The sequence below is a fragment of the Pterocles gutturalis genome, unplaced genomic scaffold (assembly GCF_000699245.1).
Source record: "Pterocles gutturalis isolate BGI_N339 unplaced genomic scaffold, ASM69924v1 scaffold18307, whole genome shotgun sequence".
In the NCBI taxonomy this organism is placed as follows: domain Eukaryota; kingdom Metazoa; phylum Chordata; class Aves; order Pterocliformes; family Pteroclidae; genus Pterocles; species Pterocles gutturalis.
In genome coordinates this window covers 8,234-32,870 of record NW_010113309.1, presented here as the reverse complement: position 1 = coordinate 32,870, position 24,637 = coordinate 8,234, and the positions used below count along the sequence as shown (strand labels likewise).

General features: G+C 47.2%; 1 protein-coding gene across 1 annotated transcript in view; it reads left to right on the top strand.

Annotated features, from left to right (window-relative positions):
- TSPAN18 (tetraspanin 18) overlaps positions 1-24,637 on the top strand; it is a 51,728-nt gene that overhangs the window by 26,416 nt on the left and 675 nt on the right. Inside the window, exons 2-8 of the mRNA XM_010074450.1 lie at positions 2,685-2,755; positions 7,470-7,561; positions 9,130-9,324; positions 14,081-14,155; positions 19,932-20,030; positions 21,267-21,446; positions 23,712-23,795. Of these exons, the coding sequence (XP_010072752.1) occupies positions 7,499-7,561; positions 9,130-9,324; positions 14,081-14,155; positions 19,932-20,030; positions 21,267-21,446; positions 23,712-23,795 (696 nt within the window). The 5' untranslated portion in view covers positions 2,685-2,755; positions 7,470-7,498. The remainder of the gene's footprint in view (positions 1-2,684; positions 2,756-7,469; positions 7,562-9,129; positions 9,325-14,080; positions 14,156-19,931; positions 20,031-21,266; positions 21,447-23,711; positions 23,796-24,637) is intronic.

Below are 24,637 nucleotides of genomic sequence, written 5' to 3'. Positions count from 1 at the left end.
GCAGAGATCCCACAGGACATGACTTCTGTCTTTAGCTTCTCCTTTGGCTGGACGCACGGGCTGGCATGTGTTTTGGTTTCTCTAGATCCTGCAGCCATGGTGAGCGAAGGGCACTGGCAGTAGCTGGAGGCACTTTCGGGGCAGGACACCTGTAAGCCGTTCATCTGGTGGCCTTGCGGCACTAGTTAACATGTGGGAGACTGGATTTCTCCCAAATAACTTCTCACTCTCTACAACTGCCTGAAAGGAGGGTGCAGTGAGGTGGGTGCTGGGCTCTGCTCTAAAGTAACAAGTGACGGGACAAGAGGAAACGGCCTCAAGTTGCACCAGGGAAGGTTTAGGCTGGATGTTAGAAAAAATTTCTTCACAGAAAGAGTGATGAGGCATTGGAACAGGCTGCCCAGGGCAGTGGTGGAGTCACCATCCCTGGAGGGGTTCAAGAAACGTGTAGATGTGGTGCTTCGGGACATGGGTTAGTGGGTTGGGTGGTGTGGGTTGACAGCTGGACTTGATGATCCTTGAGGTCTTTTCCAACCTTAATGATTCTAGGATTCAAAGACACAGGCCTCGCTTCTCCATCTTACACCTTCCATTTGTTTCTTGTTTGACTTGCTGCCTGTTGTCTGTCTCAGTCTCTTTTTGCCCCCTCCCTCTTTGCTCTGGTTTTCTTGCTGCACGGGGCCAGTGGGAGTCATGGGTTTGGCTGCTTTTCCTTCCTCAAAGCCTGCTCCTCACAAAGAGCCGCTCGAAAAGCAGCAACTACGAAGAGAAGAAGCCAATGCTCAGCAAGGAGACCTGATGTGGCGGCTGTGAGATGAGTGAGGTGGCAGCTTTGCACTTTCCACAGCTCTCCGTAATGACAAAATCATAGCTATTAACCAAAGAGAGTCTGTTTGGCAGGGACTTCCTCCCCTTTAGGGCCATAGAGAAAGATGGAGTATTTCTATTGTTTGGCACCAAACGCACTCTTTCATCCCTTCTGACACAGCACCTGCTGGTACCTACTGAAGCATTTCAGCTCTTCCTCTCTCTAGTGCTGTAATTTCTTTAAAATATTGTGATTTAAGAGGAATAAAGAAAAAATAAAATTCCTCTCCCACGCAGACCTTTGAGGGCTTGTAGGGATGTAATTATATACACACGCAGTAGGAGCAGGAATCCTATCATTCTGGTTATTTTCCTAATGATGGGTTTATATAGCACAGTGTCACCTCTGCTTTAAAGTTGGAGCCATCCTCTCCTGGCAGCAGCTGTCCTGGGATAGTGACATCATGGGACAGGACAACTGCATGAACTGTCTCAACTGCATGTGCAAAACAGAGGGTGAAGCGTCCCCACGCACAAAAGAAAAAGAAAAAGGTCAGGGTGGGCACTGGGCGCTGACCATCAATGTCTGTACCCTCCAGATTTCAAAAGGGAAGCATCCCTGCTCGTCATTCAGAGACGTGGGTCCACAGTGGCGGAGGAAGGACATTAAATGCAAGGGATTAATGCAAAACAAGAAGTCTGTGAATGTTCATTCTGTGTTCTATATTGTAATAGTTTCAGCCGCCTTGAATCTCTTTGCTTCCTGCCAACAACAAACCATGGACTTTTACTCACAGGAGTCTTAATGGGAGGCAGTTTTCAAAGGCGCGTTCACAAATGTTTGTGGGAAACAGATGTTAAACACAGCCCCTCCAGAAATCCTGATGAAATGCTGGCAGTGAGGGAGCCGGGATAGCCCCAGCTGACTTATCTGCTCCCTCACAGGGAAGCAGCGTTTCCAGCAAAGCTGCAAGTATTCCAAACCAAACTGTGAAGGATGAGTGCTTGAGCTGCGGTGCTGAGCAGCTCTTGGCAGATACTGGACCCTCAAGGCATGGGGCACTGTTTGAATAGTTAAGGCTGAGAAAGCAACAGTCAGACAAGCACCCTTCGCACACTGGGCTGTGGTCTCACCTCACCTTTGCCTAGCCAAAGGCTGCCATTAGCATCGTGCGGGCAGAAATTAAAATTTATGGAGAAAATGGTCACGGTTATCTCCAGGGTGGCGGCAGTCTGTGCCCGGGTCCCTCTGCCTGCGCTGGTTTGCCAGATGCCTTTGGGCGGGTGGTGTGGTGGCTTTGCGGTTCCTCTCTGTTGCTGCTTCCCAGGCAGTGACAGTGGGGCAAAGGCAGAGGGAAGAGTTTGCTCAGCTTGGTGTACGAGCTGGCCGGAAGAAGGAGGGATAGTGCCCAGCGTCTCAGGCTGTTGCTCCTAATGACTGAGCTGGGCTTCCCAAAGATGTATTCCATCTCCCTTCCTCTGCCTTTTCCATTTTCATAGTAAATGGGCTGTAAAGTCACAGCAGATTAAAGTTTGTCTAAGCCTTCTATAAAATATTGAAGGTGCAGCTGGCATTAATCTAGTCCTTTTGTGGTATGAGGTGCATGTGTAATGGGACTATAGATCTACGTGTGGTCTGTGGGCATTTAAAACACCCCAAAGGTTGTTAAAAGAGATTCTGAGGAATTTGATCCCTCACTGGGTATTAAAAGCACTTCATTAGTGCTAATGTACACTAAATTAAGGTGGCAATTAGACTGAGCATATTTGTCAGGATGGGGTGTTTTAATAAATTGTGTATTTAACATGATTGCATTTTATTGACTTCTGCAGTAATTGCATATTTTTCTTTTCACAGGACGAGCTTGGCTCGAAAGAGATACATGGGACACACAGACAATTAAACACCGGAATAGTCACTGTGCTTTAAGCCCCAAGATTTGTGAAGGTGAGTCTTGTTTACGGTTCTTTCTTTCTGCATGCCAGATGCTTTCTTTGTACCTCTGTCAAGCCTGGCTAGGTGTAGCTCTGGTTGCGCAGGAGAGGGCTAAGAACTGCACAGCTCATCTGCCGTCGTGTCACCTGCGAGGTGTACTGCAGCAAGTTGTCCCCCTTTGGTCTCCTAATTAAACTGCCCCTCTCTGTGTTCTATCTAGAGGCACAGACTGTGTGGAAATAATACTCTTGAGAGGGTTTTCTGGAAGGTGCTACCTGTTAGGTATGTTCTCTTAGCAGACCCCACCACTTTTGTTTAAAGGAGTTGGATATTGCTTGCAGATAGTGAACACCCCTTGGGAGAGGAGTACTCTGTGAAGGAAGGCAAGCATGCTGAGCCCAGTCTCCGTACCAGCAATCCCATGTTGCTGGGGAGATGATGCAATGGAGTGATGCCAGGGTGTGGTGGTCCTTCACCCCTGGTGCAGCTTAGAGCTTAAGGGACATTTCTAGTGACATCTCAGCTAGGACAGCTTCTAGAAATTGATGCACTGACTTGTAAGAGAATCTGCTCCACATTCTGCAATTCCTTTTAAGGCTGTCTGGCAGTGCTTCTGGAGAGCTTCAAACATGTCTTCTGCTTTTATGTGGTTGCATTGTGCATGAGTATGAAAGTAGGTGTGAGTACGCACCATTTGGTCCTCAAGCCGTTGGCTAATATTTTGTAGGAGATACTGCAGAACTGGTTCTTAGTTTTTAAAGGAAGCAACAGATCAGTTCAGTGGACAAGGTCTTCATGGATGTTGACGGCAAAGAGAGATTTATGTGAAAAGAAGATATACACGGACAATGTGATAGAAGTGAGAGAAGAAACCACTGAAAAAGTGGTTTGCTTGAGGGTTGGACAAGGTGACCTCTAGACATCTCTTCCAGTCTTGGTTGTTCTGTGATGTCTATTGAGTGTTTGAGATGGGGAGGCTGTGATGAGCCATCAAGCAAGTGCCTAGTGTCTGAATTTTGTGTAGTGAAATATGAACTGTCTGCAGAGGTATGCTAGGGGTGGGGATTATGTGGTTGGAATGTCAGGCAAGGAAACTGGTTCACACACTTGTTTTCAGTAGAGGGTAGGAGGGGTATGGTATGGAAGATGCAATGGTTGAGACTCTTGAAGATAAAGTGCTCCTGGGAGTTCTGGTAGATGGGCACATCCAAGGGATGCTCTTGTTCCTTTCGCCACAAGGTCACTTGGACACACCTTGGACAGCTGTTGTGAAAAATCTTCTCACAAGGAGGGTGGTCAAACACTGGAAGAGGTGCTGAGGGAGACTGGGGAGTCTCAGTCCCCAGAGGTACTCAAAACTGATCTAACGTAGACCCAGAGCAACCTGCTCTAACTTTGGAACAGACCCAGGTTGGAAGCAGTGGGTGTCTGTACTCCATGACATCCTGAGGTCCTGCACAACTGAAGTTTTTCAGTGATTCCATCTCCAAGGCGAAGGAGCAATTGAAATGAAACCACAGGTTTCAGTCCAGTGTGGAAGGGATATTGGGGCAGAGGGAAATGTCAATGGGAGCAAAGAGAAACTTCGAAGCAGTTTTTGGAAGTGTGGTTGAGCAGCTGCCTTTAGGCATGTGAAGTTCAAGGTAGCTGCAAGGCATGCAAAAGCAAATGTCAAAATAAAAACAAGGAAGGAAATGGTGGCTTGAGAACAAAAAAATGCATTGACATGAAAAACTAGACTTTATTCCTAACCAATTACAGCAGCTGGGGTGTGTCTCCTGGCCACACTGCTGGTGATTTTTAGCCTCCCCATCACTTTGCAAGATAACATTCACACGAGGGGGGAGAAAGGTAGAATAAAAAGCTGAAAATCTACAGCTACATTTCAGCTGAAGACAAATGCATCTCATATGTCTCGCACGTCTGAGATGGGACAAGGCAGGGAGAGCATCTGTCAGCCGCTGTCTTCTGCGGTTCTGGCTGTTAGTGTTTGCTTAGCATTGAGTGTCTCCTGCAGAGAAGAACTTCATCTGTCACAAATTTGGGGCCTGGAGAAGGGGAGAGAAGATATTTTTACAAGGTAGATTAAGACATATGTGTTCAGTTTTTATCACACTTGCATCAGTCTGTCGTAGGAGTAACTTACAAAATTTGCCTTTTGCATGTATGGCTTAAAAAGAAAAGTGGAAGGAAAAAGCAGCTCTGCAGGTCAGGATTATCCTGCCACGTCAGTTGCTTTCTCCATGCAGCCTGTCCTCAGGGACTTCAGGTACCTCCAGCTAATTAGTAAGGCAGTGGTTGGCACAAATTATTTCATAATTACATTATTTGTAAGCAACATATTTGCATTTTGCTCACATTGTTTGTAAGTAAACATCAGTTATATACCTCGTCAGAGTCTGGAGCACTGCTGCATGTATGAAGTAGGTGGTGATGTATTTCACGTACGCTGGAGTGCTTGAGCTCTGACGTGCAACGGTTTTACGTGGTACATCAGAGGTCAGATCATGCTTTTGGTTGATGTGCCCTGTTTTAATCAGTGCAATCCCAGGATCCAAATGCTGATGGTGCGTGTGCTGTTTGGGAACCCGGGTCCCCAGCAGGCACTGGAAAGGGTGTGTTACGCTGGTACGTGCAGGTCTCTCTTAAGTTTCTCAGATCAGATCAGGGGGTTGGCATTTTTTTGGACGTCTGCATTGAGCTCTTACCATATGGAAGCTCTGACATGTTCCGTTCTTGGCTTTGCCAGCCCAGACCTCGCCCTGTCGCCAGTGCCTTCCCGTTGCCCATCCTGAGCTGCAGGACGTGGGGATCTGGAAGCCCTGCTGGGTGTGTTCCTGGCGGGGAGCACAGCACCATGAGTGGGGTTGCACTGAGTTGTTGCTTTGCTGTGTGAAGCACGGTGGGTTTAGAAATTCCCTGCCAGTGAAGTTTGCAGGACCGGGTTGCTCAAGGGATTTCAAGTCTGCCTTCCGTGCTCGCACCTAGAAAACATTTTAACGTACTGAGTGGATGTGTGGTCAGGAGCGATGCAAGGAATTGTAGCTTAGGTTTGTCTTTGAAAAGAAAAGGAAGCCTGGACTTAGCTCGTGTGGGTCAGGGCGGTTCCAAGGGAGCTGGCTTGTGTTGCAGAGGGAGCAGACCCACACGTGGAAAGTAAAGTAAGGCAGGAATGTGACTTATCGACTCTGCAAAGAAGCAAGGCAGGGTTAGACTCAGGAGCTGCTGCTGCTTCTCAGCCCACAGGCAATGTTTGTTGTGTGGGTGCCTCTGCACTGGATGAGTGAATGGTGTCAAGTGGCCCAAATTTTTGTTCCTTTCTTGCCCAAGGCTGCTATGATACAGATCAGCTGGGTGGGTGCTCAAGGCAGCAGGACTTAGAAGTTTGTCAGATAACTTTCAGACTTTGGCTAATAAATATACTGGGATTTAGCCATCCTTGGTTTCATTGGAGCATCACTTTTTGGTGTGGTGATGGGAACATCTGGGTGCCACTGCTTCGGGGGCTCTTGAAGTTCCAGTTTCCTATCAATTTGTCAGTATTTTTGTATCCCTCTCTACTATAGTGTCCAAGCTCATGGGCTGGTGGAGCTGAAGGTTCATCTTTCTCACAAAGCTGAAGAATTCCCACCCCAGCTCTGTACCCTCCTGAACTTCCAGGTCTCCTTTCTCTGTGAGATTTACAGACATGGCTTTAAACACCGTCAGGAAGCTGTGGGCATCTCCTCCAGTCCCGTGTCAGAGCTCCGTGCTCTGCTCCATCTCCTGTACTCATGGTCTTGGCTCTGAGTCTCTCTGGGCAAAACTGTTGTATTTCAAAGGTATAAAAAAAATTAAATTTGTAAGGCAAAATGTTGCCCTCACCCTGCTGCCTGCCAGGGGCTTTCTCAGCCCTTTGGCTAAAGCAGAGCGATTCCCATTGTCACAGAGGGAAGCACCCTCTGAGGCTCTACAGCGCTCCCAGATTTTGTGGATTAATGAAAACAATGAGGGAGCGAAAGTAAGTTTTATTTCTGGCCTCGTGAAAGCCTTGGATAATTTCTGTTTTTTTCTTTTAAGTGACTGGGATGTACTTTACTAACATAGAGTATCATCGGGTGCAGGTCTGTTTAGGGAGCGGCAGTCGGTATCTTTTGTTTCAGTGAAAGTTTTGCTATTTTATCTATTTGTTTGCTTGTCCCCCTAGGGCACTTGGTGATATATTTGCATATTGGGAGACACAGTCACTTTTTTCATGGAAGAAACTTTCTTCCAATGTAGATTCAGCTGCTCGGGATTTAGCTGCGCTTCCAATAGAAGTAGTGTCCTAAGTAGCCAACTGCCCAGAAATCCATGCTGGTGAGCCTTTAAAATATGGCCTTTTTTGGTGTGAAGTAGGCAGGTATGTTCAGTGCTTCTTAGACTTGGTAGGCTTCATAGACTGGGGAGGGAAAAAAAAAATCCTCATGTGCAGAGAGATATTCTTCCCTGCGAACAAAGCTAGAGCTTTCCTCTCCTGCAACCTTCCTCTTCACGTCTGCATTCTCCTTTAGACCTGGGAGACTGCAAAGGGACTTAGCAGCGATGGCTATCTCCTACAAGCCGGCGGTGTGTTGCCTTGTTGAGGTGAGAAGTGAGCCCTTCTGTATGAATAACCCCATGGGGTCTGGGGGAAATGCAAACAGAAGCAGGATCGGGTCAGTCCAGTAAAAAGCAAGGGTGCTGAGGAAATGCTGGTGTTTTGCAGGAAGAATTGAATCAAGGAGCCTGAAGACCATGGAGGGAGACTGTCTGAGCTGCATGAAGTACCTGATGTTTCTCTTCAATTTCTTTATATTTGTAAGTATTTCGAACCCACTTTCTCTCTTGAATCCGCCTGTTGCCAGCAGCCTGCTGCTCCCCAGCAGGGTAGGCTGTAATTTGGTAAAATCGCCGCAGTACAGAATATCCCCTCGGCTTTGCACTAGCAATTACTGAGGGTTTTGCAGCATCCAAAGATGCTCGGGCATTCAGAAAGCCAGCACCGTGGTCACTGTTGGCTGAGTTATTCCTGTCCTTGGCAAGGGCAGACCAGAGGGAGAGATAGAACTAGTGGTGTACACGGTCTGTCTTTGGGTGGCAGAAGAAATAGTTTTCGAGTCCTGGGTGCCCTGCTGAGGTTGTCACTAGGAAACACATTCATCTTCCTACCACACATGGTGTCATTCCTGGTGACCCTGTCGCTTTGGTCTTTGAGAGGAAGGGTGGGAGCGCCCAGCCACCCTGGCCTCTGCGGGGGGATGGTTCACGTGTGCCCTATCCCTGGGCTGTCCCCTCTGGATGTGGCAGCAGCTCCAGACTCAGCCTTTCAGCGGTAAGGAGGGAGTAAATGGTTGTTTTCCCAGTCGACAGGGTTAGCACAAAGGACACAGGCACCAAATCAAAAAAAATAAGCTTATTTTGACTTATGTTTAAAGTGATAAAATAATGAAGACAATAATACAGGGAAATTGAATTAAAGCAAGATAAGGTAAAGCAGCAAAATAATAAGTGAATGACTATAGCAAGCATAAAATAAGGTAACGCACCTAGTCATTACTACGTAGAGTTAGCGATAGTGATTAAGAAAGATCCATCACCAATTGCCCTATTAATACATTACCATCATCCAGATCCGCAGTGGGTGGCGGGGGCCCCGGTTGCAGTGGGGATTTGAAAAACCCTTCCCAGCAACTGGGAAATCTTTATACAGTGCATCCACTGTATAGCCGAGGCTTCCAATTTTCCCTGCAAACGTTCCCCACTTTTATATGGTTGAATAAACAACTTTGTATCTTAAACTGCGAAAAACATCTGATGTAGCTTTTATTCCCTTGTTAACTTCCATCTTGAGTTTGGCCAGAACATCGAGAAGAAAGATAACAAGAGCATTGATTATATATCTCTCAACAAAGCCTGTCACGGCCCCGCCACGTTATTTCACCTAGAGGTCTGTCTGTTGCCATAGGCACGTCTGTTTTTAAGTGTGGGTACTGTTACACAATTAGCATCTTTCTGCTGATGAACCTTACACAGCAAGCGTTACAGCAATGCTCTATAAGCGTTTATAAATTGGCACATATTAATAAGGTAATACATTGCGTATGTGATCAATGTTATATCAGATATATTGTTAGGTTGTGAGGTTCAGAGTCACGTGTCGAGGAAGAAAGGTGCTTCTGCTGCAAGTGTTTCACGTAGTGAGCAAGAGAGACTAAGAGTAGCATGTCAGCAGTCACCAGCTTGTCAGAGGATGTATGCCATGGAGAAACACAAATCCTCCCAGTGAACACCTTTGATCAAAAGACAGCAGTGACTCCAATTTTCCTGCAGCGGTTGGTTTATATTGACCTTTCTCCCTCTCTCTCCCTCTCCTTGTGCTGTGACAGCTGGGAGGAGCATGCCTGATGGGAGTTGGGATCTGGGTCATTGTGGATCCCACCGGTTTTCGAGAGATAGTGGCTGCCAACCCTCTGCTCTTCACGGGAGCGTACATCATGCTGGCTATGGGAGCGATGCTCTTCCTGCTGGGTTTCCTTGGCTGCTGCGGTGCCATCCGGGAGAACAAATGCCTCCTGCTTTTTGTAAGTGTCCTTGTGGTTTTCTGTTGACCTGTTGGTGTTTCCCAAGAATGGGGGTGACTGGATGCTGTGATCAGTGTGTGAATCTCTGTCTGTTCTTGTAGCAATTATTCCTTTAGATAATAAATAGGCTTAGGGTGCTTTTACATACAACTAGAAATACAGAGAATTTGCTTCTTCCCTGTACCAGGCTTGAGACCAGTGGATATGGAGTCTAGGAGTGTATTTTTACTTGGTTAAGCTTTGTTAAGCTTTGCTTCAAAATGATCCTATTTGTTGGGTTTTTTTACTTTTATAAAGTGACCAGAAATGGTCCTCTTTTGTCTGCCTAAAACCCCGCAGCTCCACTCGTGGATTCATTCCTCCCTGGTTCACGACAAAGCAGAGGGAATTCGTGGAGCAGAACATCTGTGTGATGGCAGCAGAAATGCCCAGCTCAGAACTGCGTGGTGGCCTTGCCTTAAATTTCAGACCATGTGGTCATCAAGTACTATTTACAAAGAGCTAGCTTCTAAAATAAGTCATTTTTGACCTTCACCCCAAGTTCTGGTGCTGCAGGGTTTCCAGCCATTATCTCTTACTGGAAGGCATGATTGGTTATGTATCGAAACACAAAGATCATGAGTTTTCTCTTTCATTTTTGTTAAACATGACCTTTTGTTTCTCCCTCTGGGTCTGTTGGGGTTTGGGGTTTTTGTCATTGACATCTTCCCAGAGGAACCTAACAAAATGCAAAGGATCAGGCCCAACCGTGGGTTGACAGTTGGACTTGATGATCCTTGAGGTCCTTTCCAACCTTAATGATTCTGTGATTCCATGATTCTATGAGGCTGAGGTTACTCCAGACCCTCTCCCTGTCAGTGTAAGGAACTAAAAGTTATGTGTGGTGAGGATTATTTGTTGTAAGTGAATGGGAGAGTCATATTTTCAGTTTGGACCACATATGCTACATACAGATTGGGGACCTGGCTGGAGGAAGGGAGCTCTGGGCCATGCCCTCTCCTGGTTTGACATCACAGAGTGACATCACGATTTGAATGCTCCTCCTGGTGTTTTAGTTATACTCCAGCGCACTCAATTTTGTGGTTATTACTTCTCTGACTCTTAGAGATAGTTCTGAGCCATGCTGCTTTATTTATTTACTTCTATTATTTTATTTTATACTTGGAGTGTGAGAAATATATGGGCCTGGAAGTAATGCCCTAGACTAGGAGAAGCTCTACAAGTCTTTACTGGATGAGGAATTAGTGTTCTGCTTTGATCAGGTCTACCAGGGCTTCTGGTGTCAAAGTCAACTCTGTTAACCTGCCATCTCATCTCACGTCCAGCAGCAGTGGAGCCCTTGGACAAGGATCTGTGCTGGTGTGAAGCAAGAAAATGTATTACTAATTTCTGCTTTTTTGGGGGGCTACACCAGCTGGTGTTAAAATGCATAAAACGTCTGTGAAACCAGAAATCTGATGGGAGTATGTTTGAGGCATTGGAAAGGCAAATTGTTCGTCTCAGGACAACGAGGAACACCCTTGGAAAATGGAGAGGGTTAGGCTTCAGAGGGCTGGTACTTAGGGAGAAGTTGGTAGATCAAGTCAAGTCCTCTTACTAAGTTGTTAAAAGAATTGACGAGCCAGAGAGCTGCTTGAGTGGGATTTCCCAGGGATGCATAATGTATATCTGATGCTTTTAGTCCAAATGTATGCAGAAGATAGAAGGGACAAGACAGATGCATAAACGCATGCTAGCTTCTGGCTTCTGTGTTTACAAGGACTTTCATTTTTCATTAAGCTGATTGTCTTTTGTTAAAAAAACCACTGTGGAACCAAGCATGCTGCATTAAGCACAAGGCTGTGAAGTGTTTCTAGATTTCCCAGCATTTGGACTTGACTCACAAAAAGCAACAAGCATTGGCCTACAAATCAGACGTTGGATAACCTCGGGGTTGTCCTCTTTAGACCCTCAGACTGCAAAAGAACACCATAAAAATCAGAATCCAATGTGCTGTTGAGCATACAAAAAATCCCACACGTGCAAATTTTTTTTTTTTTTTCACCAAGGGACTGAATTCAGCTTTGCAACAAGAAGAGTCCGTGTTAGCTTCGTTTGGCTTAGTTTTGAGTGCAAACATCCTGTTTTGTACTCTTGTAAAATGGATGCAGTAGTCCCTGAAACTTTCCAGCATGGTTTTGTACTCTTGTAAAATGGATGCAGTAGTCCCTGAAACTTTCCAGCATGAAAACGTGGGTCCTTTGGTTAGAGGCTGTTACTGCTCTTTTTGGAACAGCACTGTTGAAACTGGAAGAGTAGGTGAGTTCTGACAAGGAAACATGAAACATTGATTCGTGGAAACTTCTGATAAACCTGTAACCATCACCAGGAGCCTGAGGCAGGTCTTTCGACCACCATGGGAGACCCCACTCCTCGGGATGTTCACCTTGGATGTGGCTGGTGCCTGTGTTTAAGTGAACTGGAGCGTGAGGTTGCCATGTCCCGTACGCTGCACTCACCAGTGGGCTGGTTAGTGCTCTCATGCAGCAGTAATCCATTTAATTTGGGGAGGCAAAACATAATAGGCAGATGTTGACTCTCCTTAAAATGCAGAATGAGAGCAAGTTCTGAAACGCTGATGATCCGTCTTCTTTTTCTCTTCAGCCCTAATGGTTGCTCATGCTTCTTCTCTGGTAGCTGTTAACGAATCTGTAACACAGGCTGCACAATGTGAGCGTAAATCAGTTTGTGAATGATAATGAAGCTTATCAGAGATAATCTGGGAATGGCTGCTTCCACTTCTGCCCAGACCTGCGCTGGAGGTTGGGTGAACATGTGCCACCCAGTAATCAGTAAATGAAATGCAATTAGCGGGGTGATGGGATTAATCACTTGATCACCACCTTAGACCTCTTAGTGGCTATGCTGAGATCCCTTGATGGATGATGATGGGAATTTGCAAAGCACCGTTCATTCTCATCACTTGTTCTTTGCCCTCCTGTGGTGAAATTAAAAACAAAACAGCCCCCGAGCAAGAAAAAAAAAGAAGCAACACAGAAAACTCCAGCAGTAAGAATATATTATAGCGTTAGCTACTTCAGCAAAATCAAGCAGCAGCATTCTGTTAGGAGCCGAAGTCCCTGCTCGTCTGACTCTCCTCGTTTTGTCATGTGAGCCCAGGCTCCTTCTCTTTTGTTTCCGCTGCAGAAGCAGGAAGACAAATGGGACAGGGTGGTGCATGCACTTTTCCAGTGGGGAAAAATCGCTTATAGCTCTGATGATTGACAACAAAACAATATTTTGCCCATTCCAAGCAGGCAGTTTGAATTATCTCTCCATCACTGAAATGCACGGTGCACGGAATTTCAGATGCTGTTTATAAATCCTTGCTCAGGGATCACCATAGTACTTCTGACCCCGCCTGCCTTCCTTCTGTTTCAGAAGGACCCACGGTCATTTCTGAACGTTCACTCAGCTTTGTAACATCATCTTTGAGTCTGTGGGTTAATTCTTGGGATCCTGGAATGTTAGAAGGGCTGGATCTCAAATGGTCATTTCTCTTTAGGGCTATAAGAACATAAATATCCATCTAGTTCAGGCTTATGGTTTCTCGAGCCTGCTATTTTGTCTCCAAGAGTGTAGATAAATGCTGTTTTGGGAGAGGGTGTGAACCTAGCCACTTGCTGCTCTGTGCCCAGAGGAGTTCTCAGTGCCAGCACTGGCTGCTTTAAGGATGTTGGAGGGCACATCCCTGCCTTCTCCTTTAACCCTTCGCTACGGACTGAAAGCAGCATCAAGCTGGCAGGAGGCATCTGTGTAACTGAGCTTTCTGTGCCACAGGATGAAAATAGAGTTCCAGCTCAAACTGAACAATCATATGCCTCTCAGCTTTCATCTCTCTTCCCTAGAATTATGATGACAGATGTGGAGTGGTTTTAGGTCAAACTGGATGCCTGTTTCTCTTCTGCTGCCACTCAGTCTTTCTGTCAGGTCTGCAGCGTGCTCCTAATTTAAGGCTGTGACTCTGCACACTTTGGATATCGTACAAGACGTGGATGGTAACTTGCAGAATCAAGCTGCAGCTCTGATGGGCTGCTCCCAGCTTTCCATGGAGGTTCTGCATGGTTCATAGGGATGGGAGACCTGATTCTACCTGCCGTGTCTGACTGTCTGCGGGAAAGCAAGTCCTCAGCTCCCCTTTTCCCCTGCAACGTTTCCTGTGGTTCCCAGCGGACGGATGCCATGTCAGCATGTAGGAACTGTTATTTCATCCCAGCTGAATAACCAGCGTACTTAACTCAGTGCATTGCCATTGTGTGGATGAGGGTGTTAGCCAAGGCTAATTTTGTCCTGAAATGCAGAATACTCAGTCTTGGTCATAGGTGTAAACACTTGAGTACATGTCCCACTGCCTCCTTCCGTACGAAATGAGCCATGATCACATTGGAGTCAAATGGTTTCTGTTGTGATGAGGAGGGTGTGTGTGTATGTAGGTGTATGCGTGTGGTGTGTTACCTGCCCTACCTTCCCTCACAGCATCAGGACGGTTTAACCCTGTATCTACGCAATCATAGAACTTTTTCCATCAAAGTTTACAGTTTTAACCCTGCTCCAGGTTACTGTCTCATAGCTATTTTTGATTGTCAAGAGAAAAAAAAAAATCTGCTTGGTTATTTTTTTCCATCTCTTTGGTGACTTTCAAAACCCTACGTTCCTGCTGCCTATTGCACGCACCTAATAGTATGTCTGGGTTTTTTCTGTGTCTTCTCTTTTCCAGTTCTTCATGTTCATTTTGTTAATCTTCCTGGCGGAGCTTTCAGCTGCAATCCTGGCTTTTATCTTCAGAGAAAACGTAAGTATCCTAGGGTGGGCAAAATCTGAACCCGGGTGGGGTTGTACATAGCTGGAGTGCAGTGTTAGATGGTGTCTGATTCATTTGTACAGCAACCATTTGTTTCACATACCAACAAAACCACTTCATTAGTACCCCCCAACGGCCAGCAAGCCAGCACAGGCTAACTAATCTGGTACGTGCAAGGTGGATGGTTGATGTACACAGGAGGTGTACACTGGGGCAATACTTAAATCCTACATTTTTTAGAGTCTTCCTGATTCTTCTGCAGCCAAACCAGCTGCATGTTCCATCGGAGAGAAGTGTTAATAAAGTCACACTAAGGTTAAAAGCAAGGCTTTGCTTTTTTCAGTTTAGCATGTGTTTAATGTTAATATTAATAGTGAAACCTCCTGTTTCCCTCACAATGCTTGCTCTGCAGTGCAAAAACTCTCTTGTGCATCTTCTAATCATATTACTTCTTGCATTCTCATGTTTTGGTGCTCACCAGATTCCTCTCAATGCTGCTTGTAAGATTGACCTGCCCTGAGCAAGTGTCCCCATGTCCCATTTTGAGTCCCATCAATGGATCCATTGCCCTGCTTAGAAGTTTCTGGTCATCCTCTCCACATATGATGTGTCATTTCACATGGTGTAGCCTTTCTTTACTCTGCTGCTGTGCATATTGTCGTAGGGCCATCATCCCTCCCTTATGCTAGTAGTAAGCTTTTACTCACTGGCAGTAAGCACGGTCTCACGTGTTTCTCTAACCAGCAAAGGTTTGGGTGGTTTTTTTCGCGTTCCCACATGTGCGAAGAAAAGCCTGACTGAACTAGGTCCATCCTTCTTAAGTCAGCCCGTCTTTGAAATATGACTCTGAGTGATGGCTGTGAAAAAACGTTGGCTAGGAGAGGTGGTCACTAGTGACTGTTAGTATTTATTTTGTTTATTTGGTCTCTGCCAGTAGTAGGAGAAAATACAGCATGTTCCCTGGACTGAACATGACAGAAAAGTAGCGTGAGCGCAGGAGGGCCACGTAAAATGATCATTTTCTTGAGCCAGGACATAGTTTTAATTTTATTCAAATACAAAAAAAAACCAAAAACCACTCGATAAGCAAAGGACCAAGGCTTAGCAAGCTCATATCAGGACAGCGTGACGTTTGTGCAGTCGGATGGTCTTGGGGGAGGCGGTGAGAGGATTTTTTTTTTTTGTCTTTGCCTCAGCTCTGAAGGCAGCGAGGAAGGGACAGCATCCATCCCAGCTGGGGCTTGGAGACCATGCCTCCACGGGAACAGCTCCCGCTCCATAAATAGGCTGCAGCATGGGGGGTCTGGTGTGCTCTGGTCATTGCAGCGCTGCTGTTGGGAGCTTGTAGAGAATTCCTTTGGTTCAGCACAAAGCAGCAAGACCGCACACGTAGAGACTGCCCTGCAGCCCCAGGTACAGGCTTCACGGCGGAGAGGGAACGCAGTCCTGGTGAGCCGGCGCTGGGTGAGCTGGCTGCTCCCACCTGCCTGCGGGACGCTGGGGAGAGGTACAAGAAATCAGAGAGGCTCACGGGGAGTCCTGTGTGTGGGGTGACTGCAGGGGCGGCTGTGTCCTTGTCCCTCGGTTGCTAGGAGCCTCCTGGGCAAAGCATCGGGACCTGCCATTCCCGTGGGAGCCGTGGGATAGGTGAGGACGTGTTCCCTTGCAGGATAAGGTCACGGTGGTTATTCTAGACTTCTGTGGCATCTGTCAGAGTTTTGTGAGATACAACTTGAAGGGGAACAAACTTCTGTCTTTCCTGAGCTTGTCTCGTTTGCATCCCCAGTTTCCCACTCTGTCAGAATGATTGACGGGAAGGACGTAAATGGGAAGGAATGAAGAACGTCAGATCCCAACATAGCTGGAGGTGGCTCTGTGCAGAAGTTAAACTTGGTCTGCAGATTCTTGTGATTTGTTCTCTCCTCAGGTTTCTTCTGGAAAAAAAAAAAAACCACCACAAAAACCCAAACCCACCTTGTTTTGCTGTTGCTGTGTATGTCGGTAGTAGCTCCTCTGGCTTGGTCACTAGTTGTTGCTGACTTTGCTGTCGTCTTTGGGGCAGGGTGAGGCTGTATGGCTGGACAGGGTGTCTGCAGGGACAGGGTTGGTCTTTCAGGCAGGAAGGATTCTTCACAGTAGCAGCTGAAGGTCAGGTTCGGATGTGCTTCTCTCTTCCCTACAGAACAAGTTACTTTCACAGGGTGGTCACCGCACCAGTCCCTATGGCAGTGGCCCCACTGGGTGTATACAGTGAGACAAGAGAGAAGAATAGGCTCTGGCTGTTCACTTTCCAGATGATGCTCAGCGCAGCATTCTCTGGCGTAGCGTTTGACATCCAAGCTAGCTCCCAAATGCTCAACAGAGTTAAATTATTGATAGCTGAGGGAGTGGAAGAAATTAAGAGACAAAAATAAGGGAGAAAAGAGATGTTTTCTGCTGAGATTTGACATGAGATGAAGCGTCAGTGAAGCAGCGTGGTGGTGGGGTGAGTGGAAGTGGTGTTAGCGATGTTGCGCTGCTGTGGTCTGAAAGCCCGGCTGGGGTCCCAAAGAACTGTTTAAAAGCTGCCTCTGAAGAGGACGGCTGTTGTGAATTGGCTATGGGAGCACCGGAGTTTTTCTTCCTTTGTAAAAGAGGTTTTGGAAGGTGGAGAGCCCTTTTCATCTAGAAGACTTTCCATAAAATAATGTCTTCCATGAACAACAGAGAGAGGCTGTGGGAAAGCGATGTGGCTTGTGTTCAGGAATTGCTCTGTATATGCCCTCCAGAGGTCTGGATGGGGAAAGCCTCGGAGGAATACTTGACTTTTTTCGTAATGAATTGTCTTGGCAAGTAAGCCAGCCGGATGGTAGGAACAGATTAGTCCAGTGGCAGGGCTCTGGATGGAGTCAAGGTGTTTGGGTTTTTAGCCCCAGTTCTGGCACTTAATAGACAAGTCGCTTTGTTCAGGATACCTCTGTTTTCTCAGACATAAGGCAAAAGCTAAAGATCGTGGACCGTCCATCCTTCAGCCGAGCAGCTGGGGGTCTCTTGGCTGGAAGCAACAGCAGCTCTGGTGACCGTATCTCCAGTACAAGCCCTGTACTGTGTCAGAAAAGCCGGGATGCTCCGGGCAGGTGCCGGTGGGCACTCCTGTGTCCTGTTCTCCAAGCAGGCACTGTGAAGCTAGCTTCTCACGCAGCATTCAGTACTCTGACTGAGAAGGCTGTGACCTTCCCAGCCAGTGCCAGCATGCCTGTGATGTGCCAAAATTCCCTCTTTCTCCTAAGTCCTTTTCATTTGGCTGCAGTAATCCCAGATAAGCTATTTTTTGGAATGAGCGTGACAAAAAAAATTCCCATGTCATTGGCTGGTGTATAAACGTACAAATGCACGTGCTGCTTCTGTACTGGAGGTGTGTCCCCCCAAACAGCTGGGAAAAACCAGATGGCTCTTCATTGTTCATGACTACGGCTGACACAACTGTGTTGTTGGAAGTGTGTGCAAAGTTCTAGTTGTATTACCGGATCCTTCACTCCCTTCTGAATAGCTCCTGCTGTCTGCTCCCCTGTGCACAGACCTCAGCAGCTTCAACAAGAGGGGCCACGTGCGTCTGCGCAGGACTCGCCCTGACTTTTTTCCTCCTTTGTCAGCAATTTTTTAAAAGAAGGAAGATGCTTCTGCTGATCAATTTTTTTTTTCTTCCCTCCCCCCGCAAACATCAGATGTTCAAGACAAACAGTGTAAGAGCAACAGAACGGAATCAGTTATGTTCCTGGCAGACTTACCCTTCCAGCACTAGGCTTTGTTTTGGGCCAAGTCTCGTAAAAAAATCACACACAAACTCCGAACATTTTCCTCTGGGGTTGCTGCTGTCAAAATAAAGATTTCGCTTTATATTTAAATGACTCTTTTGTTCTAGACCCCGCCAAAGGCAGTCAGCTAGGATTATTACCAATGGTAATATCAGCTTCAAAGTCTGGGCTTCAGAAATAGACAGGCATCAAAAAAATGTGCTGCTGTCTCTGCAGGGTGGATAAAGTACGCGGAGAAAGGGAAGGAAAGGAGAACACTGAGGATATGTTTCAGCGTCTCCTAACCTGGCCTTCCCTCAGCGCTCTGAAATTCCCAAAGGAGAACGCCAGTCCTCTCGGATCCTCTGGTATTTTAACATTCAAGAGAAAAAAAAAAAAAAAAAAAAGAAAAAAAAAAAAGAGTTAATCTCTGTCTCATAAAAATGATTTAGGAACTTCGCAGCATATCTCATTAAAAGGCAGTGAGACCGAACTGCCTGCGTCAGTGCAGTCATTGCGAGAAAGTCTCAGCCAGTATTGATTTAGTCATTAACTGTGCCCTTGGTTTGTGTTCGTAAAAGAGAAGTCAATATTAAGTGGTATTTGGGGTCTTCTAAAGAGTTACCACAGCCTTCTCTTTTTTTTTTTTCCTTAAATTTTGTGATAGCATTACAAAGGAAACAAACAATTTTGTGCTTTTGCTTCTGTGCCTGCCCATCCATCTCATCCATATGGATGTGTACGTGCGATATTTCATGTTGCGTATCAAGAACAGCTCGTAGTGGTGTGTGTTCCTGCATCCACAGTGCCGTACAAACGGCAGAGAGAAGGGCTGGTTTTCAGGCAGGTTTGATTTCTGATCCTGCAAATGCACAGCATCAGAGCAGTGCTGCAGCCAGCTGGGTGCAGCCCCTTGCGCTGAGGTTCTGCAGCGGCAGAGAGATTGCTGCCTGTGTGCATCACGACTCACAAGGTGTTTGAGAAAACAGACCACACAAGTCAAGACCTGCTGGGAACCCGCAAAGGAGATTCCTTGAAGTTTTCATCCTGAAGTGACAGGAAGGTGACAAGCTTGAAGTGGGGTATTCAGTTTACCGACTGTTAAGCTTCTGTGTTTACTAGTTCTCCAGAGAGTGATCCTCAGTAAATGTAATTTCAAGGTGGCTGACTTTGTGAGAAGACCCTGAGCCAAAATGTTTGTTCGGTTTTTCTTTTACTGTAAATGTAAAGAGGAGTAAATTAAATTCCATTCGTTTTTATTGCTGACCTTAGGAGAAAAATGTTTAAATTATCTAAACACTGGAAATATAAAGAGGATATTTTTCTTTGTGTGTGCAGGTTAGTTTAGATAATCTAAAGCATTGTCAGGGAAATGGTATTTTTCTGTGATTTGTAAGCAGACTCAAAACATCTCATAGTCATTACATATTTTTTAGTTCCTTCTCATTCACAGAAAGTTTGGTATTAGGGCTTGATTCTGATTTCTCACCCATGGAAGTGAATTCAGAGCAGTTCTCCTATCGTTAGTAGGAAGTTAGCTGGTTTAAAATGAAAAGTGGGGGGGAAATCATGCTTCAGTTGCAGACCTCATGACACCTAACGAGTTAAGCTACTATTTGGGTGTGGATTTGAAGATCTTTCTGAAATCTGTTTTAGTCCTGTTTCAACTAATGAAACACTTCTGAGTAGTGCTGAGTACTTAAAAACCCAACCAATCGTTAAATGTAACCATGAGCTTACAACAAGTATAGATATCCAGTCCCTGGCTTTTAATGAGCAATGGTTTTATTGAACAGGGACGATTCCCGCGGGATAATAGTTATGGTTCAGCCAGTGGCTTTTCCCATGCTTCTCCCCTGAGGTTTGCAAAAAAAAAGGACCAAAACCAAAACAACTAAACAACTCCCTGTGTTCACAAAAGGGAGCTTTGGAAAGCGCTGGGGAAAGATGTGTTGGCAGTAACCTTTGTGTTTCCACTTGTCTGTGCGTTCCAGCTGACCAGAGAGTTTTTCACCAAGGAGCTGAAGAAGCATTACCTGAGGAACAACGACACGGACGTCTTCTCTTCCACCTGGAACTCTGTTATGATCACAGTAAGTTGGGTCGTGCCAGTCCCACGCTGCCCGTGGTCAGTGGCCACCAACGCGGTGCTCGGCGTGCCTGGGGTCAGCCTCCTTCAACCATCCTGTTGGGTCAGCACCGGGGTTTGTGACCGTGGTGGGAGGGAGGTGAGAATGTGGCTGGTAGCCGATCTCTCTCAAAGCGAGCCGAGACGCTGCCCGTGACTGCGCCAGCCTTTTTGGGGTTTGCCTGAGCCTGAAGCATTGGACCCGACTGGGTACCCCCAGCTTTCAGACAGTGGGCACAGAAAGCCCTGGAGCTGCCTGCAACCGAATAGTGCTGCACCTACTCTGGACCTTTCGCCTCGCAGGCTACTTCAAAACCATTCCCAGCCAACAGCAGCCAAAAACTGGTGCTAACTAGTGACTTTTTGTTAGCTCTTGTGAAAGGAGTTGGCAGGTGGCAGATTAGGCAGGAGTGTGCCTGATGGTACATTTTCGGTATAGACGTGTTTGCCATCAAAATGGACTTTGGTATTACAACCCTCATCAGGCGGGTTAAAGATCAGCTGTCATTGGAATCAGAGTTGTGATTGTCTGGTACAAGTTCTGTGTGTGTACACATGCGAGCTTAGTGCTCAGTACGGCCCGTGGGGTATCTCTTCGGGAGGGAAGAGGAGGGTGTCAGAATCTGCAGGTGAAAAGTCTTTAAAAGAAAAAGATGAGTGGTGCCCTTCGTGCTGATTCAGGACTTTAATAAAGACATTTTCTTTTGCTGACTGAAAGGAGTCAGAGTATGACTTGAATCCTTAAAAAGGACCTGACTTGAATCCTGAAAAGGGACCTTACTTGAATCACCGAGCAGTGCCTTTGAGCAGCAACGATCCTGGCCCTCAGTGATGGGGAGAACGGGCAGCTGGGAGCCTGGATCGTACCGCTGGCTCCCTTACAGACCTGCTGGGTGATCTCAAGCAAGTCATTCTGGATGTGCTCCAAAGCCCTCTGTAGTTCATGGCAATATTCCCAGGGGTGTACCTTTGGAGTCTACAGTATGACGTGGGAACAGTGGGACTTCATAAAAACGCTTTGATGAAACAGAAGCTCCAAGGTACGAGCACAACCCAGTTGTTTGGAAACAACAGTTGTTTTGCCTCTGTTTTGACTACAGCTTTGATCCCTACAAGAATAGGTCTTTGCTAGATTTCTTGTGTCTGCTTTCAGGGCAAAGTGTCAACTCTGTCTTCCTTTCTTCTCCACGCCTCTCCCTAGTTTGCCTGCTGCGGGGTGAATGGACCAGAAGATTTTGAAGCTGTCCCTCATCTTCCACACTCCTCTTTGGAGAAGGCGACACCGGAGGCTTGTTGCCAGAGAGAGCTCCAGAGCCGGGAAGGGATGTTCATCAACAAGGAAGCCTGCCTCACAGGCGTCGAGAGGTTTCAGAACCGACAGGTAAGGGAAGCCCAGCGCCGGGAAAAGGAGTTTCACATCCTTCCAGAGAGATGGCTGTGGTGGTCAGGAACAGCTAGTGAAGCTGGAGCTCACATCCTGATCACACTTCTGCTGGCAGCTTTCAAAGTCGTGGCATGTCTGGTTTAGAAAATCCCCTTTCGTTGTGTGCATGTTGTGCTGTATCGGCAGAAATATGAAGATTTTTTTTCCCAAGGGACTGAGAGGTGGGGTGGAAGTTTATGACAAGTTTTATTGTGTTTCTGAAGGTTAGTACTGTGTCTGAGAAGTTAATTAGCAAGTCAGCACAGGTCAGCGAGGATGGGATGGATCTGGCTCCAGTTCAGTTCACAAAGACTCTTGAGTTTCCTCATCAACAGCATACGCAGCCAAGAGACTGAGGGTTACAGAGGCACAGGAAACCATGCCTGTTTTCCAAGGTAGAGGAGTGTTGGAAAGCTGCATTTCTCTGCATTGTTACTCTTCATAGTAGAAAAAGGGCATTTCTTTTGCCAAGCCTCTAAGCTTAATAATTTTTTCCCCGATACTAGGCTGGAACAAGGCAGTTCATTGTCATGTCATTGACAGTGATGACTACCCGTTGTGTTTCCTTGCGTTGTGATCAAGAGGTGAAATTTAAGAAACTTCCTAGCAAAGATCCTGAGTGGAAGACCTTGGCATTAGTAAGGCAGCTGAGCTCCATACTGACCATATACGTACCAGCCTCCCTTTTCTCTCCAGACTAAGCAGCGGTCTTCTTTACAGCACTTGATAGCACATTATGAAAGGGAGTTAAAGGAGTCTGGAAGCAGCGTGTGAGCTGTTCCTTGCCTGGCACTGGAAATGCCTGGCAAAGGCGCATAGAGATCATAGAATAGTTTGAGTTGGAAGGGACCATGGAGGTCATCTAGTCCAACTGCCCATAGCAGACAGCACTGTACAGCTTCTGCCAGCTCTGACTGCCAGGAGGAGATGGGGTGACAAACAGCGGGGAGGGCAGAGAAATTAGTTTTGAGAAAGAATGTTGAAGCAGATAACAGATTTAGCTTTCCCTACGTGGTGATGCCGAGGCAGGGCAAGGTGAGCCCTTGTCACTGCAGAGGGTTGGTGGGAGACGCGGTGGGCACAGCTACACAGTGAGGCAGTTCTGTAAAATGGGAGAGACACTCCCAAACAACTGAGTGCTGGATTCGGACATCCCTGGAGCAAAGGCAGGCTCTTTGGGCATCATGCTGGTAGGACAGCGCTGGCCATGCTTGTGCTTTACCCTGGCTTGTAGCCACCTGAGCAGGGCGTGCTGGAAGTTGGCGTAAGGTTGGAGTTCTGGCAAACACCCAAACATTTTGTTGCTGGGCTGGATGCTTTTCTGTGAAAATTGGGTTGAAACATGGCCAGAACAGAGCTGCTGCTGAGCGGTCTCGTGTTGATAAGAGCGTGGTTTTTAATGGCACAATTACTGACTGCCCCAGTGGTCTGCACTCCCTGGGTCTGCCTCGGGAGCGGATCCCCTCTGCTCTCGCTTGCTCTCCTCTGGTTGTGTCTCACCCGCAGGGAGCAGGGTCTGGCATGGACACCAGCGTGTAACTGTTGTGCTGTCTTTGCAGTTCAAACGTTTTCTTTTTGGGTGGAAGGAAAAAAAAAATCAGGTGATTGAAACATCCCAGCAGTGTGGATGGGACTAAACGTGTATGTGTGAAGTATGTGCTCAGCGGGGAGGAGAGCTCCTTTTTGCATTGGACAAACTCCAGTTTACGTTTCTCTTGATGTATGACCTACTTGCAGAAATTTGCTGGTGGGTTGGAATTTTAAGGTGGGAGAACTGAGGCCAGGATACGCTGGTGATTCTCAGAAACATCTTGAAACCTTTGCATTGTATGAGCAATGAACTGTATGAGCAATAATAAATTACACTAAAGATGATGGTGGCTATGCTGCATAAGTGGGAGGATTCCTGTAGTGCATCTCCTTTCTTAATGAAATTAATTCTCCTGTGGCCAGAAGATCAGCAGGTGTTCACCCATGCTCTTCTGGGGGAGGGCACAGAGAAAAGGTCCTGGGTGTGAAAGGGCTGCTGGCTATGAGAGAGGATTCAAGAATCTCCTGCCTTGACTTTAAACAAATCGTCCTGTGGCTGTGGGGCAGGGTGGCAGGGAGGGGAGCTGTGATTGTGGTGCCTCATGTGAGAACACGTCTTGTGGGGAGGGCTGTGCTGGGAGAACAACGCGATGTGCTGCTCAGATGTCCCTCACCACGTTTCGTCCCTCCTAGGGCTGCTACACCGTGATCCTGAACTCCTTTGAGACCTACGTGTACCTTGCAGGAGCCCTTGCCATCGGAGTCTTGGCCATTGAGGTACGTGCAGTTGCGTGGCGAGAAGAAAAGTGGTGGCGGGAGGTGTCCAGCAGCCAGGCAGACAGGAGGGGAAGCTCCCCCCGTCGCCAGGGGAAGCTGCTCCTGCAAAGTGCGAGGAGGTCATCAACGTGTGGTTTTAATTGCCTGGAAAGAGCCGGGTGTCACCTCATGTTGGGCCAGCCACAGAGCTTACACCCTGCCACACCAGCCACAGGGGCTTCGGGGACCCACCACCTGCCCCAGGGCCCCCCACGGGCACTGCCCTCCGTGGTGGTGGCAGCACCCCAGCAACCTGACTAATCCATGGCTTGGTTATTGTGTTCGAACTCTGCCTTCGCTTTAAAACCTTCTGTTTAGAGTCTGAAACTGTAGTTGTGCCAGAGCATCTCCGTTGTCCTGCATTAGTGCCTGGCTCTTCAGTGATGTTTCAGGCTTCCACCATAGAATCACAGGATGGTTTGGGTTGGAAGGGACCTTAAAGCCCATCCAGTGCCACCCCCTGCCATGGGCAGGGACACCTCCCACTAGCCCAGGTTGCCCAAAGCCTCATCCAGCCTGGCCTTGAACCCCTCCAGGGATGGGGCATCCACAGCTTCTCTGGGCAACCTGGGCCACTGCCTCACCACCCTCACAGTGAAAAACTTCTTCCCAGTATCTCATCTCAATCTGACCTCTTTCAGCTTAAAACTGTTCCCCCTCGTCCTGTCCCTGCACCCCTGATCCAGAGCCCCCCCATCTCTCCTGTAGTCCCCTTTCAGCACTGGAAGGCCGCTATAACGTCTCCCCGGAGCCTTCTCTTCTCCAGGCTGCACACCCCCAACTCTCTCAGCCTGTCCTCGCAC